Source organism: Staurois parvus, unplaced genomic scaffold (assembly GCF_062004578.1).
Source record: "Staurois parvus isolate SC_StPar_1 unplaced genomic scaffold, SC_StPar_1.0 ptg000634l, whole genome shotgun sequence".
NCBI classification, from domain to species: Eukaryota; Metazoa; Chordata; class Amphibia; order Anura; family Ranidae; genus Staurois; species Staurois parvus.
Window position 1 is genome coordinate 8,886,286 of NW_028318430.1, and position 16,979 is coordinate 8,903,264.

General features: G+C 40.3%; 1 protein-coding gene across 1 annotated transcript in view; it reads right to left on the bottom strand.

The window, feature by feature from the left end:
- Positions 1-590: 590 nt before the first annotated feature.
- SLC9D1 (solute carrier family 9 member D1) overlaps positions 591-16,979 on the bottom strand; it is a 96,476-nt gene continuing 80,087 nt past the window's right edge. The window contains exons 12-13 of the mRNA XM_089693542.1: positions 11,794-11,943; positions 591-4,186 (exon numbers count right to left, since the gene is read on the bottom strand). Coding sequence (XP_089549668.1) covers positions 4,073-4,186; positions 11,794-11,943 — 264 coding nt within the window. The 3' untranslated portion in view covers positions 591-4,072. The remainder of the gene's footprint in view (positions 4,187-11,793; positions 11,944-16,979) is intronic.

The window sequence follows — 16,979 nt, forward strand, 5'->3', positions numbered from 1 at the left end:
GTTAACTGTGTGGAGAGGTATTTGCCATCTTAGACTGCAGTGTTCAGTAAGAAGTTCTAATTCATCCTGGTATCTGGGGAGATCCATCTGGCAATCCTGGACTCATCTGTTGGGCTTGATACCCACTTTGTTTGACCAGTCCTTTGGGTGGTCAAACTTTCCCGTAACAGGCCAAATGATTGGGTGAAAGGTGAAGGATTTCACTCTGCACCATTATTACTGGATTAGAAGAGTCTTTGCAGAGACTATTGTTTTAACCAATATTTTTTCATCTGTGGTGATTTGGACTTCATTATTATTCTTTATTCGATATTTATAAATTTTACACTAAGGGTTTGTTATTTGTGTATTTTTGCCTATATATTGTGTTAGCTGCTAATTCTATCTGCATATTCCCAGGCGCATGTTTTCTATTTTATTATATAAACCATACAGATAGCTGTGCCCTTCCAATGGCTGCAAATCTCCATATGACAAAAAATAAAAAGAGAACATTATATATGAACATGTATATAAAAAAAAAAAAAAAAAAACTAGTGCACTGTGTAAATGTATGTAAAAACTTTTTTTAAATTACACAAAACACAATGTTATAAACATTAAATATAGACTTTATTTTACCTTTTTATGACATCTTTTCATTTGGCCCAGGCTCAATGAAGCAATTTTGCATGTTTACCTTCATCCCAATTTTACCATATAAATACGAAAACACCAGATGCCAGTGTTTAACAGTAATAGACAGTACATTTATAGCAAAACAGAGGATAATGTCCAACCAGTAAACAAATATAATGTGCAGTTATTTTTAAGAAAATATCTTCAATCTTGGTACTGTTTATTTTATTTACTACAGGCTAATTGATAAATTGGAGAGAGATTTAGGTGTGTCCCCATTAAAATGATCAAACCCACTCTGAAAAAGAAAAAAATTCCTCCAGGTTTTGCAGTAACTGGTGATCCAGCCAGTAAAACACTTCCTGCCTTAGGGTGTCTCCACTCAGGATGTAGGAGCATTGGAGGCTCTGTTAGACAGCAGCATTGTTAATCTGGAGTGGGTAGTGTTAGATGCACTATCAGATTAAGATAGACTTAGCTACAAAATTAAAGTCAAACTCCTGATAACACTTTTAAAGGAGATACAGCAACAGTTGTATTTTTCCTTTTGGGATACAGCTTTTACACAAATAGATAAAGCTGACCATTATAATAACCCATGTCAGTGTTAAAGCGGAACTAAATTCTCTCAATCAACATTAAATATTTTTAATCCTTATGCGGATAGCTTTACTTAAAGTGTTACTAAACCCACAACAGTAAAATCAGTCTGTATATGCAGTCAAGCATGCTTGTTATACCCACTGTGGAACCTAAGGGGGTTAATCATCTGCATTGTTTAAAAAGGATGTTTGATCCTGTGTTCTCTCATCCTCCCCTTCTGCCACAGTCCCCAATCCATCTGCTGATAGAACAGAGACTTGGGGGACAAGCTGCACATGCTCGGTTTTGTGTGTACTGCTCAAGCTTTTTTTTTCTTGGGAGAGTGCATGTGATCAGCCCAAGGTCAATCAGCGCTGTCCAGACAGAGGGTCAGGGGTCCTGCAGCCTCATAGGACAATCAGGGGAGAATGAAAACTCCTCCTACAAGCTTTACTCAGTGTTCTGTTGGACACTGATATAAGTCATCGAACTGCTGATGAGAAAAGGTATTTAGCAGTTTATATTTACTAAAATAATTGTATTTCCATGTTCTGTGTACTGTGGGAGACCAGATATAGTGAACACAGTGTCCTGGGTTTAGTAACAATTTAATAGATAGGAATGTAATTATATTTACTTGTTTTAGACATTTTTCCTTTTACATTTCTTTAGTTGCTTTGTGGTTTCTGGTCTAAGCAAAATTAGGTTATACATCTCATGAGTCTTCATGGACATTTTTTTTTCCTTTCATTTGGAGGAGGGGCTCTCTCAGCTAAGCATACCCTCCTGTCTACATACTTGAGATAAGGGCAGATGGATTCCAGGAAGTGAATGCTACATGAATCATCTGTCCTCATTCAAGATGGTCACAGCTAGAAATGCTAGGGGGTGTGTGTTTCAAAGAGCTTTCTCAACTAAATAAAGCATGGAGACATGGATGGGTGAGTTTACTTTATTATAAAAAATTAATCAAATAGTATTTTCAGTTTGTGATGCTCAGATACAGTTTAAGTTCCGCTTTAAATGGTTTGTCTCAACCTTCCAACTGCCACTTTTGCCAGACAGCCTGATCTGTTAAAGAAAGCTGAAAAATGACAGACTTACTGGCTGGATCACCAGGTGAAATTAAAGGAATACATTTCTAAAAGAAAAAAAAAATGAATGCAGCCAACAAATCTAAGAATTGATCAGCTGCAAGATCATATGTTTTCCATGGGTTTAATACCACTTTAAAATAAAACTGTGTTAGAAAAAAAGTCTATCCCCAAGAGAGCGCAGTATGTTCATTAAAACCTAACAAAGGTTGTAACCGATATACAAGGTTCTATTGGGGAGCTCTTGCTTTACAAAGTTTCTTGCTGACAACATGGTTACCAGAACAGGAAGCGAGGAATGCATCAGTTCAAACCTGAAAATGGTTGTAACCAATCACCACACTATAGAACAACCAAGAAAAATAAAAGTGGTTAGCCTGGTATTACATTTAATTATTTCTGTACAGGGCCACTTTATTTACTGACATATATTCAGCTAAAAGGAAATAAATTGAGTAAGTGTCCTACCTGAATGTATTCATCCACAGAACCTGTGTTTTTATGTGTGTCAGTAATATTTGGAACATTTAGATTATTAAAGTGGGGCAAATTTAAAAAAAGATGTACAGTTCTCCCCACCCTATCCAACAGCCTATGTACCTATTCATTTGTTTTTGCATTCTCATTTAAGAAGTTTCGAAAGCTACTGTTGGTCTTAGTGTTCTGATGGCTAATAATTAGCAGCAGTCAACACAGCTTTAGTGTCCTCTAAGGATGTATCTTTCTGTTACATCCTTTGGTCTCTATACAATTGAATGGCTGAAAAGTTTCCCAGTAGAAAAACTTCAATTCTTATCTGTATTTTACTAAAGTGCAGTTCCTGCAAGTTTATTATGTGCAACCAATTAAAAAAAAATGATAACGGATATTTTCAACATGCTAGGCTACTTATATATTAATCTGAGACTTATACATGAATTTCTAACTGTCAAAGTTTTAATAGTTCAAAATTATTTTTTTTTTTCTTGCATCACATCACAAATTAACTTGTGTGTAGCTTGAATAACAGTCCGTACTATAGAATGCCAGCAGTAAAACTGGTAAAGGTTGGTTCAACAAGCATAAAAATAAAATGCTTTTTGTTGTGTGCAGGGATATCTAGACGTTTATGGGCACAGCAATGTAAACATATAAAGCCAACGTTAGCAATTTCATAAGATACAGGCTGACAGTACCCCCTCCTATTAATGTTTAAGAAAAAAGCATTTCAACAATATAAAGCAAAACACAAAATATATAAACTCCCTTCATATAAAAGATTTCAACAACACAGTAGAGTCAGCAAATTTATACTGTATAAGTTATTGCAGAGAACTTGGTGCTTGTTCAGCCCCAAAAGAAGACACTGTGCATCAACGATGTCTAGAACTATAGCAAGTCGTAGAAATAACAATGAGATATTCATTCCAAATACATAATCCACAACCTCCCCTAAAAGCTTCTCCATTTTTCATTTTACCTGCTCCTCAATCCAGCATGGTAGTGCAATTAAAAATATACTTCAAAGACTGTGTTTAACGGAAATTAAATAAGATTTATATTAAAAAGGCACATAGAGGAAACAAATTTCAAGGTTATCTCCAGGAAGTCACTGTACTAGTAATGTAAGCTGAACCATGGGCAAATCTGAAATGGTGATTTCCAGTAACAACCAAAAGCAGAAGTTTGTTGAATACATGGTTCTCTATGAAAAACATGATTTATGATATACTGCAAACTTATGCCACACTATGTTGTGCCAGTGGGCAGAATGGACTAACCAATCGTTTTAAGTCATTTTAAGTGCTTAGCCGTTTGTCTGGTCTTGGTACACATTTGGTGATCGCTATTCTCCACAGGGCTGGTGCCAGCAGAAGACTTAATGTTGTCACACTCAAGATAAGGAGGTACACCTAAAATTAAAATACAAAATTTTTTTTAACAGTGTCATTTAAAAACATACTTACATGCAGACTATTGTCAGCCTTATTGCAAAAACACAACAGCAATTAACTAAGGCAGGTCATAGACGATGCAATTTTCTTTCCTGCAACCATGGGGTATATGCGGCAGGGAGCCATCGCTGCCGGGAGAACACAATGATTATTGCTAGTAGCTATAATTGCATGAAAAACCCAACAGGTTGGTTGTACCAAAGTCGTACAAAATCGAATTTGGTACAATCAGGCTGCCCATTGATGGTTCAAATCTCAGTCGGTCCCTGCCTAACATAGATTCTACCCATCTATGGCCGGCTTAAGGAAATTGCTCCCTACCATTTTTAATCCCAAAATTGATTTGCTGGGAACATATTCTGCAGTTGGTATGCGACGACAGACACTGGGATCCCAAATCAATCTGGTCAGCACCAGGCAGACTCAACTAAATCATCTTAAACAGAAAAATTATTCTGCTTTCTGACTACTTTTTCCTGATACTAACTCTGTATGGGCGCTTAACATGTATGTAAATTCAGTAAAAAAAATCATGTTAATGTCATTTTAAAAAGTAGTTTTCAAGATTTTTAAATCTAGAGCTTTCATTAAAATAACCTGGTATTAGTGACATGAGGGTTCATGTTCAGGAATCCCCTTTGTTATGGGAGTGACAATGTTCTGTCCCTGTCTAATCTCTCTGCTGTGTCCAGTAGGGACAATAAGTAGCCGAGCTACTGCTCACTGTGCAAGCATGTTTAACCGTTGTCAGGAAGCCGTCCCTTAGCAATGACATGCATGCGTTCTTGGACCACAAGCAAGCAGACAGAAAGTGGGTGCAAAGTGGAAGCATTAGATCAGTACTCCTGAAATACAAAACAGGGTTTAATAAGGTGAAAACCATATTTTCCAAAAGAAAAATGGCAAATTATTATTTGTCATTACAGCAAACACTTAAGGCAACCTACATATCATGCAGATAGGGTTTTCATCTACTTTAAAGAAGGTCACACATGATAAATAGTAGTCAGATGTTTGGAGTTACTCCAAGAGTTACTCCAAGAATGATTAGCTGGGGATGTTCCATTGTCTTAACATCCCTACACATAAATCCCACTGGTCAATACAGTTGAAAATATAAGTGTCGAAAGCTTTCTATATTTGCCCTACTCTTCCTTTACACCGTCACTTTTTTTTAGCTCTTTAAATTACCCCATACTTTTATTTTATACTTATGAGAAACAGTTTATTTTGTGGAAACAAAAATGCAACATAGGAAAACATGTAGCCCAGGTCTAGGTGTTTACATGAAACCTCCTTTGAGCAAAATAGCACTTAAAAGACAGGAGCTGTTTATGGGTGAGAAAAACTGCTGCATTCCATGGCCAAAAGGCGCAATGTAATGACACCTACATCTTTGGAATTTAACTAGCATTTTAATGCTACCACTTTACACCCACTTTACACCAAGTGAGTTTTCACATGCAATAGGGGGTCAGCAGTAGCCAAATGATTTCACACCATCAAGTGTCTGAAGGCAGAAAAACTGGCAAGGATACAGGAATTTCATTTACATAATACTACAATGAGGTGACACAGTAGTTGTACAATAGATTTGATATATTTAACACCATATTCAGAGCCGGATCAGACATATGTGATTTGGATGTGTTTTGAACCACATGGCTCCGCCCCGCTCCCCGATCCCTCCTCATAACATCTGATCAACAGTAGCAGGCGCAAATGACACCTGCTGTGCCCAAGTTCCAGATGGGGGAGGGAAATAAATAGTGGGGTGTTTGCTACTGCAGTCCTTTAGAACCTTTTTAACACTGGCTAACTTCCAGATTCCTTGCCCTGGTTAGCAGCATAATGCAACACAAGTGAGAACTGTTCTATTATATGGGCAAGTAAGAACTGTGGCTATGGGCAAACAAAAGATCAAATATATTGCGATTTTACACATATATATATATATATATATATATATATATATATATATACACACACACACACACACACACACACACACACACACACACACATACAAGTATCTAACAGAAATGAGTACACCCCTCACATTTCTGTAAATATTTTATTCTATCTTTTCATGTGACAACACTGAGGAAATGACACTTTGCTACAATGTAAAGTAGTGAGTGTACAGCTTGTATAACAGTGTAAATTTGCTGTCCCCTCAAAATAACTCAAACACACAGCCATTAATGTCTAAACCGCTGGCAACAAAAGTGAGTATACCCCTAAGTGAAAATGTCCAACTTGGGCCCAAAGGGTCAATATTTTGCGTGGCCACCATTATTTTCCAGCACTGCCTTAACCCTCTTGGGTATGGAGTTCACCAGAGCTTCACAGGTTGCCACTGGAGTCCTCTTCCACTCCTCCATGACAACATCACGGAGCTGGTGGATGTTAGAGACCTTACACTTCTCTACCTTCCATTTGAGGATGCCCCATAGATGCTCAATAGGGTTTAGGTCTGGAGACATGCTTGGCCAGTCCATCACCTTTACCCTCAGCTTCTTTAGCAAGGCAGTGGTCGTCTTGGAGGTGTGTTTGGGGTCGTTATTTTGGAATACTGCCCTGTGGCCCAGTCTCCGCTTCAGTATGTCACAGTACATGTTGGCATTCATGGTTCCCTCAATGAACTGTAGCTCCCCAGTGTCGGCAGCACTCATGCAGCCCCAGACCATGACACTCCCACCACCATGCTTGACTGTAGGCAAGACACATTTGTCTTTGTACTCCTCACCTGGTTGCCGCCACACACGCATGACACCATCTGAACCAAATAAGTTTATCTTGGTCTCATCAGACCACAGGACATGGTTCCAGTAATCCATGTCCTTAGTCTGCTTGTCTTCAGCAAACTGTTTGCGGCCTCTCTTGTGCATCATCTTCAGAAGAGGCTTCCTTCTGGGACGACAGCAATGCAGACCAATTTGAAGCAGTGTGCGGTGTATGGTCTGAGCACTGACAGGCTGACCCCCACCCCATCAACCTCTACAGCAATGCTGGCAGCACTCATACATCTATTTCCAAAAGACATGACACTGAGCGTGTGCACTCAACTTCTTTGGTCGACCATGGCGAGGCCTGTTCTGAATGGAACTTGCCCTGTTAAACTGCTGTATGATCTTAGCCACTGTGCTGCAGCTCAGTTTCAGGGTCTTGGCAATCTTCTTATAGCCCAGGCCATCTTTATGTAGAGCAACAATTCTTTTTTTTCATATCCTCAAAGAGTTCTTTGCCATGAGGTGCCATGTTGAACTTCCAGTGATCAGTATGAGAGAGAGCGATAAAACCAAATTTAACACACCTGCTCCAAATTTACACCTCAGACCTTGTAACGCTAACGAGTCCCATGACACCGGGGAGGGAAAATGGCTAATTGGGCCCAATTTGGACATTTTTACTTAGGGGTGTACTCACTTTTGATGCCAGTGGTTTAGACATTAATGGCTACTTTACATTGAAACAAAAGTGTCATTTCTGCAGTGTTGTCACATGAAAAGATAGAATAAAGTATTTACAAAAATTTAGAATATCGTGCAAAAGTTCATTTATTTCAGTAATGCAACTTAAAAGGTGAGACTAATATATGAGATAGACTCATTACATGCAAAGCAAGATAGTTCAAGCCATGATTTGTCATAATTGTGATGATTATGGCTTACAGCTCATGAAAACCCCAAATCCACAATCTCAGAAAATTAGAATATTGTGAAAAGGTGCAATATTCTAGGCTCAAAGTGTCCCACTCTAATCAGATAATTAAGCCATAACACCTGAAAGGGTTCCTGAGCCTTTAAATGGTCTCTCAATCTGGTTCAGTAGGAATCACAATCATGGGAAAGACTGCTGACCTGACAGTTGTGCAGAAAACCCTCATTGACACCCTCCATAAAGAGGGAAAGCCTCAAAATGGTAATTGCAAAAGAAGTTGGATGTTCCCAAAGTGCTGTATCAAAGCACATTAATAGAAAGTTATGTGAAAGGGAAAAGTGTGAAAGAAAAAGTTGCACAAGCAGCAGGGATGACCGCAGCCTGGAGAGGATTGTCAGGAAAAGGCCATTCAAAAGTGTTGGGGACTTTCACAAGGAGTGGACTGAGGCTGGAGTCAGTGCATCAAGAGCCACCACACATAGACGGATCCTGGACATGGGCTTCAAATGTCGTATTCCTCTTGTCAAGCCGCTCCTGAACAACAAACAACGTCAGAAGCGTCTTACCTGGGCTAAAGAAAAACAGACCTGGTCTGTTGCTCAGTGGTCCAAAGTCCTCTTTTCTGATGAGAGCAACTTTTGCATCTCATTTGGAAACCAAGGATCCAGAGTATGGAGGAAGAATGGAGAGGCACACACTGCAAGATGCTTGAAGTCCAGTGTGAAGTTTCCACAGTCTGTGTTGATTTGCGGAGCCATGTCATTTGCTGGTGTTGGTCCACTGTGCTTTATTAAGTCCAGGGTCAACGCAACCGTCTACCAGGAGATTTTGGAGCACTTCATGCTTCCTTTCGCAGACTAGCTTTATTGGGATGCTGACTTCATTTTCCAGCAGGACGTGGCACTTGCCCACACTGCCAAGAGCACCAAAACCTGGTTCAATGACCGTGGGATTACTGTGCTTGATTGGCCAGCAAACTCACCTGACCTGAACCCCATAGAGAATCTATGGCACATTGCCAAGAGAAAGATGAGACATGAGACCAAACAATGCAGAAGAGCTGAAGGCCGCTATTGAAGCATCCTGGTCTTCCATAACACCTCAGCAGTGCTACAGGCTGATAGCTTCCATGCCACGCCGCATTGAGGCAGTAATTGCTGCAAAAGGGGCCCAAACCAAGTACTAAGTACATATGCATGCCTATACTTTTCAGAGGTCCGATATTGCTCTATGGACAATACCGGTTTTATTGATTGCATGTAATATTCTAATTTTCTGAGATTGTGGATTTGGGGTTTTCATGAGCTGTAAGCCATAATCATCACAATTATGACAAATCACAGCTTGAATTATCTTGCTTTGCATGTAATGAGTCTCTCTCATATATTAGTTTCACCTTTCAAGTTGCATTACTGAAATAAATGAACTTTTGCGCAATATTCTAAGTTTTCGAGTTTCACCTGTATACACACACATATATAAAAATAAAAGGTGCTATTGACATGCAATGTTCACCACATGTCAGTAACAACCCATGCAATCCATTCATACAAAGAAACCAAAACAAATAAGTTCAAAAATTAGGTGTGTAATAAAATGGAATGAAAAAGTATTGAACACGCTAACTGACATTTATTTAATACGTTGAACAAAATCCTTTGTTGGTAATGACAGCTTCAAGACGCCTCCTGTATGGAAAAACTAGTCGCATGCATTGCTCAGGTGTAGTTTTGGCCCATTCTTTCACACAGTCTTCAAATCTTGAAGGTTCCATGGGCCTCTTCTATGAACTCTGATCTTTATTCTTTCCATAGATTTTCTATTGGATTCAAGTCAGGTAACTGGCTGGGCCATTCTAGCAGCTCTATTTTCTTTGTTTGAAACCAACAGAGTTTCCTTGGCTTTGTGTTTGGGATTATTGTCTTGCTGAAATGTCCACCCGCGTTTCATCTTTATCATCCTGGTAGATGGCAGCAGATTTTTATCAAGAATGTATTGGTACATATTTCCTTTATAATACCTTCAATGACATGAAGTTTGCCAGTACCGTATGCTGAAAAACCGCCCCACACCATGGATGTTTAATCCTACAAACTTCACAATTGGTATTGTGTTTTTGGGAGTGATGTGTAGTGTCATTTGACCTCCAAAAATGGTGTGTATTATGGCATCCAAAGAGTTACATTTTGGTCTCATCTGACCAGACTATGTTCTCCCAATATTTCACAGGCTTGTCTAAATGTCCAGCAAACTTTAAACGAGCTTCAACATGCTTTTCTTCAGCAATGGAGTCTTGCATGGTGAGCATTCATACAGGCCATGGCGGTTGAGTGCATTACTTATTGTTTTCTTTGAAACAATTGTACCTGCTAATTCCAGGTCTTTCTGAAGCTCTCCACAAGTGGTCCTTGGACAACTCTTCTGATAATTCTTTTCATTCTTCTTGTCAGAAATCTTGCGAGAAGCACCTGATTGTGGCTGGTTGATGATGAAATAATGATCTTTCCACTTCCAGATTACGGCCCAAACAGTGCTCACCGAAATATTCAGAAGTTTAGAAATCCTTCTGTAACCAATGCTATTAGTATGTTTTACAGTAAGATTGCGAAGGTCTTGAGAGAGCTCTCTGCTTTTACCCATCATGAGATGTCTCTTGCATGATGCCTTGGTAATCAGACACCTTTTTATAGGCCATCAGTTGAGACTGAACAAGCTGATATTAATTTGCACTGACAAGGGGCAGAATTGCTAATTACCGATAGATTTCAGCTGGTGTCTTGGCTTTCCATGCCTTTTTGCACCTTCCTTTCTTCATGTGTTCAGTACTTTTTCCCTGTGTCATTCAATTTTATTACACATAACGATTTGTTTTAGTTTCTTTGTATGTATGTATTGCATGGGTTGTTGCCGACATGTGTAAAAATTTCATGTCAATAGCTCCTTTAGAAATATATTTACCAAGAAAAATGGTGACATATTCATTACTTATTTTACCTGCTATATCTCTACAGGCAGCGGGACACTATACATGTCTTGGATAACCTGTAATGATGTTTTTCAACATCAGAGTTTTCTGCATGGTAGAAAAAGTAAATATTTTTGCGTGGACATGGCTTTTTTCTAAGCAGTTTCTTGTTGGCCACTGACACAGCTGGCACATGCACTGGGTGACTAGTCGCATACCAGCCTTTACAGCTTTCTGCAAGCAGTGCTGTCATCAGTACACAGCACTGCCTTGTGCATTGGTTACATTCAATGCAGCAGTCGTTGATTTGCTAAAGTCAGTTGTCGGTAGTCAATAGCAGTGTTTTTCAAGCTTTTTTTTTCAGTCAAGGCACCCTTTAAAATTCTGCACACAATCTCGAGGCACCCCATTCTAAAATGTAAAAAACTAAATAGTTTTACATAGCAAAGCAACAGCTACACATGTAGGATACCCAATGTCATTTGACCCCAGTGCTGACAGAAAGGGGCAAACAAAGATGCTGTGCACTTGCCTGATGTCCTCCATATCAACTAATAATGTCATTGGTTGTTAGGATGCCAATGGCCGAAGAATGTAATGGAGCACACCGAAAACCTTTTAACCAAAAGACAAGGCTTCATCCACCTGCTGGCTAGTATACAATGTTTAGGCATATTGCCAAAGCACCCTTGAAGATACCTAAGGGCACCCAGGTTGAAAAAGTCTGGTCAAGAGTACTACCAAGGCTAGCATGATATTAATGGCATATGCAGCAAAGCGAAGTTCAGAATATGTAAACAAAAATGTGAAAATAATCCCTTGTATGAAGCTACAATAGGTAAAATCCTTAACAGTAGGCACATGCATGTACTTAGGAGATTTGGAGCATGTCACTGCTTATATGAGCCATTACATCTAGCAAAATTTTAGCACTTACCTCACGAGAAATTATCCCAGACCTGCGAGCTCTGCTGCCTAAAACAAAAGAAAATTCGCTAACTTGGGCCAGACCAGAAGATACAATCCACTTGATATACTGGCTGCTTTTTGGCAGGATCATAGACAGGACTAGGACAGCTAAAACAAACTGTTGAGACACAAACATAAGCAATACATTATAGACAATTATACAATTTATTTGATAATTGCATTTTGTATATAAAAAAGTGATACTAATAGAATTTTGGGGGAATAAACAAAAATGTTTGAGGAGAGTTAAAAATTTTTAAGCATTTAGGTTCCACTTTACATCAAACAAGGAAAATAAAATTGCTGGGACACTGGCACACAGGAAAGATGTAAGCAAGCCCTATATAACCCCTACTCTACCCAAAATGCCTCAGTTTTGTAAGAAAGCAATACACAGGGCCAGCAAAAACCACAAAAGGGTGGGACCTGTGCCCCTCAAAAGACTTGAACAAAAAGATTTCACAGCAAGTACAAAAATCCTGTGTCCCTCAGTGGACGATTGAGAACAAGAGACCAAATTTAAAGTGAATGAAAGATGTCCAAAAGCAGTCCAATAAGGGATGTACAACAGCCACTGACAGACCCAAGGTACTAGGAACCATCTGGGACACAAAAAGGTACCTGAAGGGCAAAACCAAAATCTGAGCCAGATGACGAGGACCTTAGATAGACCAAATATAGGGGAACTGCCATGACCAAGGGGAGAGTGAAAGGATCAATCTTGTGTTTCATACCAAGAACGAGATACCACCGCAAGGGAAGCAAGCATGAGGTTGTGGGGACCCACAAGCAATCCACCAAAACAGGCGGATCAACATAATTTGAAATAGATCAACAGAAAAAACTACTGGAACAAGCTCCCAAACAACAAATCCCTAATGGAAAATTTGGATACTCAAAAACAGATTCAAAAAGAAAGACCAGTTGGTCTACATGAAGAGGCCCCAACCTCAAAATCCTAACTCTTCTCATTCAGAGAAAAAAGGTTCCATCTTAAAAGAACTGAAAAAAATAGGCGCTGTGGAAAATGCTCTCAGTCAAGCACCTTAATGAAGGTGCATCTTTATTGGGTGAGACAAAGAAGCAAAATATAATAAAATTTGACCAGCCTGAAGTAAAGAGTGTGACTGCAATGGACGGCCCGTCCGCTCTGAAGGGAGCTGAGATCAGAGAATGCTCCTGTTGGCTTCAAATCACGTGGTGTCAGCGTACCGGTGTCATCATGGCAAGCGAAGGCAGTGTCCGGCGTTGGCTTCAGCTGGGAGCGTGTGTAGGGTTACCAAGACGACATGTTTTGCACAGTTGCGCTTTGTCAAGTCTCTGGTAACCCTGGCCGGCGGCCATTATATAGAAGACCATTAAAGGGAAGGCTGGCTGAGTGTAATTAGCAGGGGATGGGTTGTCAATCAGAGCGGACGGCTCATCCTAAAGCAATGCTGAATACAAATTTAAAAGTACAAATTGCAAATTATAGAAAGTGGTGCCAATTAATGGAGTGATATGTATAAGAGATTTGACAAAGTGCAACTGCGCGAAACATGTCGTCTTGGTAACCCTACACACGCCTTTGCTTGCCATGGTGACACCACCCGGGACACCGGTACGCTGACACCATGTGATTTGAAGCCAACAGGAGCGTTCTCCGATCTCAGCTCCATTCAGAGTGGACGGGCCGTCCGTTAGAGTCACACTATTCCCTTCAGGCTGGTCAAATTTTATTATATTTGCTACTTTGTCTCACCCAATAAAGATGCACCTTCATTAAGGTGCTTGACAGAGCATTTTCCACAGCGCCTATTTTTTTCAGTTCTCTTCATCATGCAAATGATTAACAAGGCAGAAGTGGAGAGCTCATGATTAACTGTTCACATGTTTCCACCTGGAGTGGCCTCTCTGCACTCATTTGTATGAGTTTCCCTTCCATCTTAAAAGAACAGGTTGCCAGCTCATGTAACAAAGCTTGCAACAATATGTCAATGCAATTGGAGACCCTAAAACAGCATGATATCCCAACAGATAGCTAAATGACCCTTAAGACTAGCAAAAAAAACCCCAAGGGTACCTCCATCAAGGTCAAGCTAAGAGGAAAAAGGGTAAAGAAATACTCGTACACAAGTAGAAACCAACACTGGTGTACAAGACACAAGAAGAAGATAAGGATGAGCAGGGATTCATCTGCATAAGACCTGTAAGTGTCTCTCTGTCTGAAAGAGAACACTTTGCAAACTGACTAACCTTGAACCAGAAACAAACATGGTCCTGAGAAGAATCAAGTCCACCCCAATCCAGTGAAGCATCCTCAGCTGAGAAGCAGGTTAAGAACGGTTACCGGATTAAAAAGACAGGAACAAGAATGGAATCTGGAGGTGGCAAATCAGCCACAGAAGAAGGACCTAATGCACAGTGTTCAGGTCCCTCGAAGGCCTCTAGAAATACTTTGTTCCCACCAGCAGAATCCCTGCATATTCTGCCTGCTGACAATCTAGGGATATACAGGGCCATCCAGCAATAGATACTTCCTGTCATACAGGAGATGGGAAGTTCCCATGTGCAGAATCCACCTGCTCTCGTGTAGTGAACACCAGGGAAGGAGAGCCATATAGAAATTCCTAGCCTCAAAGGAGGATAATGAGGTCAACTGTAGCAAACTCTGCGGTTGATTTACTAAAGGCAAATAGTCTGTGCGCTGCAAGTGCAGTTGCTCCAGATCTAAGGAGAAGCTATGCTGATTTCTATCATCCAATAATGTGCTGTTTGTTTTTTTAATTTTCCTTGCATGTATTTGGGCATTCTTTGCAAATTGAACCTTTACCTCATTTACTATGCTCTGGAGCAAGTGCAATTGGAGTGCACTGTATATTTGCCTTTAGTAATTCAACCCCTCTAGGTCATAATACGGAGTCAGAGAATGATACAACAGCCTGACAGGTAGCTCTAGGATCTTTCTCACCTCAAATCCAGGCTCCCAGAGAAGGCTGAAAAGGACTGAGAGACAACGGTAAAGGGGTGATTGCACTGGTAGGGTATTCCCTCAGCCCCTACAAGCTCTGAAGGGGTAAATTCTTTTCTGCCAGGTAAAAAAATGAAATAAAGCCCAACAAGGAGTGGGCTTATTAAGTGAAGATTTGAGCTGAATAACCTAGCTATCAATGCTGACCATCAGAGAGGACTGATCCAGTCAAAGCTTGCAGGTATTGGGTCCCTCTGAAGGGTTCTCGAGTTGGGAAAGCTGATCTTTTTCAAAGGTAGGACATCTTAGCATTCTGGAATGGGGATACCAAAAAAGGCACTAGGGACAGACATATAGTCTACAGAACTGATCAGCAGCACGGAGGGTTAAATTCATGCTGGGAATCACCCCTGAAGGCAGGTTTCTACTAGGGCAGAAACAAGGGGTTCTTGGGTGTGAGAAACAAACGACAAACCTGGGAAGATACACTACTGAATGCAAGTGAAAGGTAAGGAATGCCTGAAGAAGATACATAAGGGCTTTCACCCATAGAGGGTGACCAGAGCACCCAAATGCCAAGAAGGCATACAATCCAAGGAGCCATCCAGATATGCAGACAGATATGCAGTGGTAAGCTCAGAATGCCTACCATATACTGACTGAAATAAAGGATGGAGAAGGGTGGGATTCCTCAGCCCCCTACACAAATCTGCTGTGTTGAAACAGCAGCACACTCCGGCCACCCTTGAAGTTGCTAATGACCATGTCTAGAGTAGATCTGAAGAATCAGTGTTCCTCGAAAGGTAGCCACATCAGATACTCCTTGGATGCCTTGTCAACGTCTCTAGCAAGCAGCCCTGCACATTTGTACAGACATCAGTCCCATGAGAGAAAAGTTTAGATGCTTGTAACATCTCAACATGCTGTTGAGGGTTTCAGATTGCCTGAAGTTGGACAATGGAAACACACCAGACATCTACATGCTGCTTCAAGGAGCAAGAGCACCAGTGGAATGGAGGATTCCTACAGGCTGAATTGCAGAAAAAGAGAACACAGAGTGTTTGTAACACTTCATCCAATGGATAATATCAGCACTCAGTCCCTCAGCCTTAAGCCTTACCACAGTCAACTGGCACTCAACAGTACAATAGTGAGGTAGACTCTGATGCTTTAGCTTGACCAGTCTTACTCACTGAGTCTTCAGAGATGGGGTCATATCTGGGCTCTGCCACAGATCTGGACCCAGACATTGATTAGAAGCTAACACAGCACACTACAGAGCCCAATGCCCAAAAGTCACATTCCAGCTAGCCCCATATATCCAGTCCAGAGGGATCAAAGTACAACCTCCAAAATCTAACACGGAGGTGTTGCTCATCCAGACAGCTGCTATGTAGAGACTAGCTCAAGCATTGGTGTGACAAGGAACCTTGATTAAAATTACCAAGGAAAAAGCCACCAGTGATGCAGCACAAATTTTAAATTAAGTTACAATGGAAAAATACCACACAGCTAAAAAGCTAGCAAAAAATTAGACTTTTTTCATCTGAGCTGAAGAAAATGCATCCAAATTCCTGGCCAAATTGAAGAGGGATTGTATGAGAGCTTAATTACATTTCCGTTTGCCAGTGTCCCAACCTCCTGTAGGTTGCAGTATAACCAGACTGTTTCTGAATTTCTTTGTCCCTCATCGAACGATGGAGAAAATATTCATTTTTACTTGGCTGCCATAGGTTACTGCATTTTGCTCCTTGCTTTCTTCAGTACTAAAACAAACAAATACTATAATGTGACAGCAGAAATCCTAGTATCACGGCCAAATTCTGCATTTTTCCACACAATATGCACTAAATACTGCACATTTCCACAAAACAAATAAGCAAACTTTCAAGAGGAAAAAACAGCTTCTGTCCAACTATAACCAAACCATCTCTATGGGGATGGTATACTATGCATCATTCTTTAGTTATGCAATCTTTCTGAGAATCTGTGATGACGATCACACTGAGTGCAGTATGACTGGATCACAGAGTAGTTGAAGCGACTTTCCATCATAAGACCAATGTCTGACCACAGGAAGACACAAACATGGAACAAACCTTTCACAGCACACAACGTCAAAATGAGCTATGATCAACTGTCACCATTTCATAGAACTTTCACAGTAGGATGACAAGCATTCGTTTACCAATGTTATTTTAAAT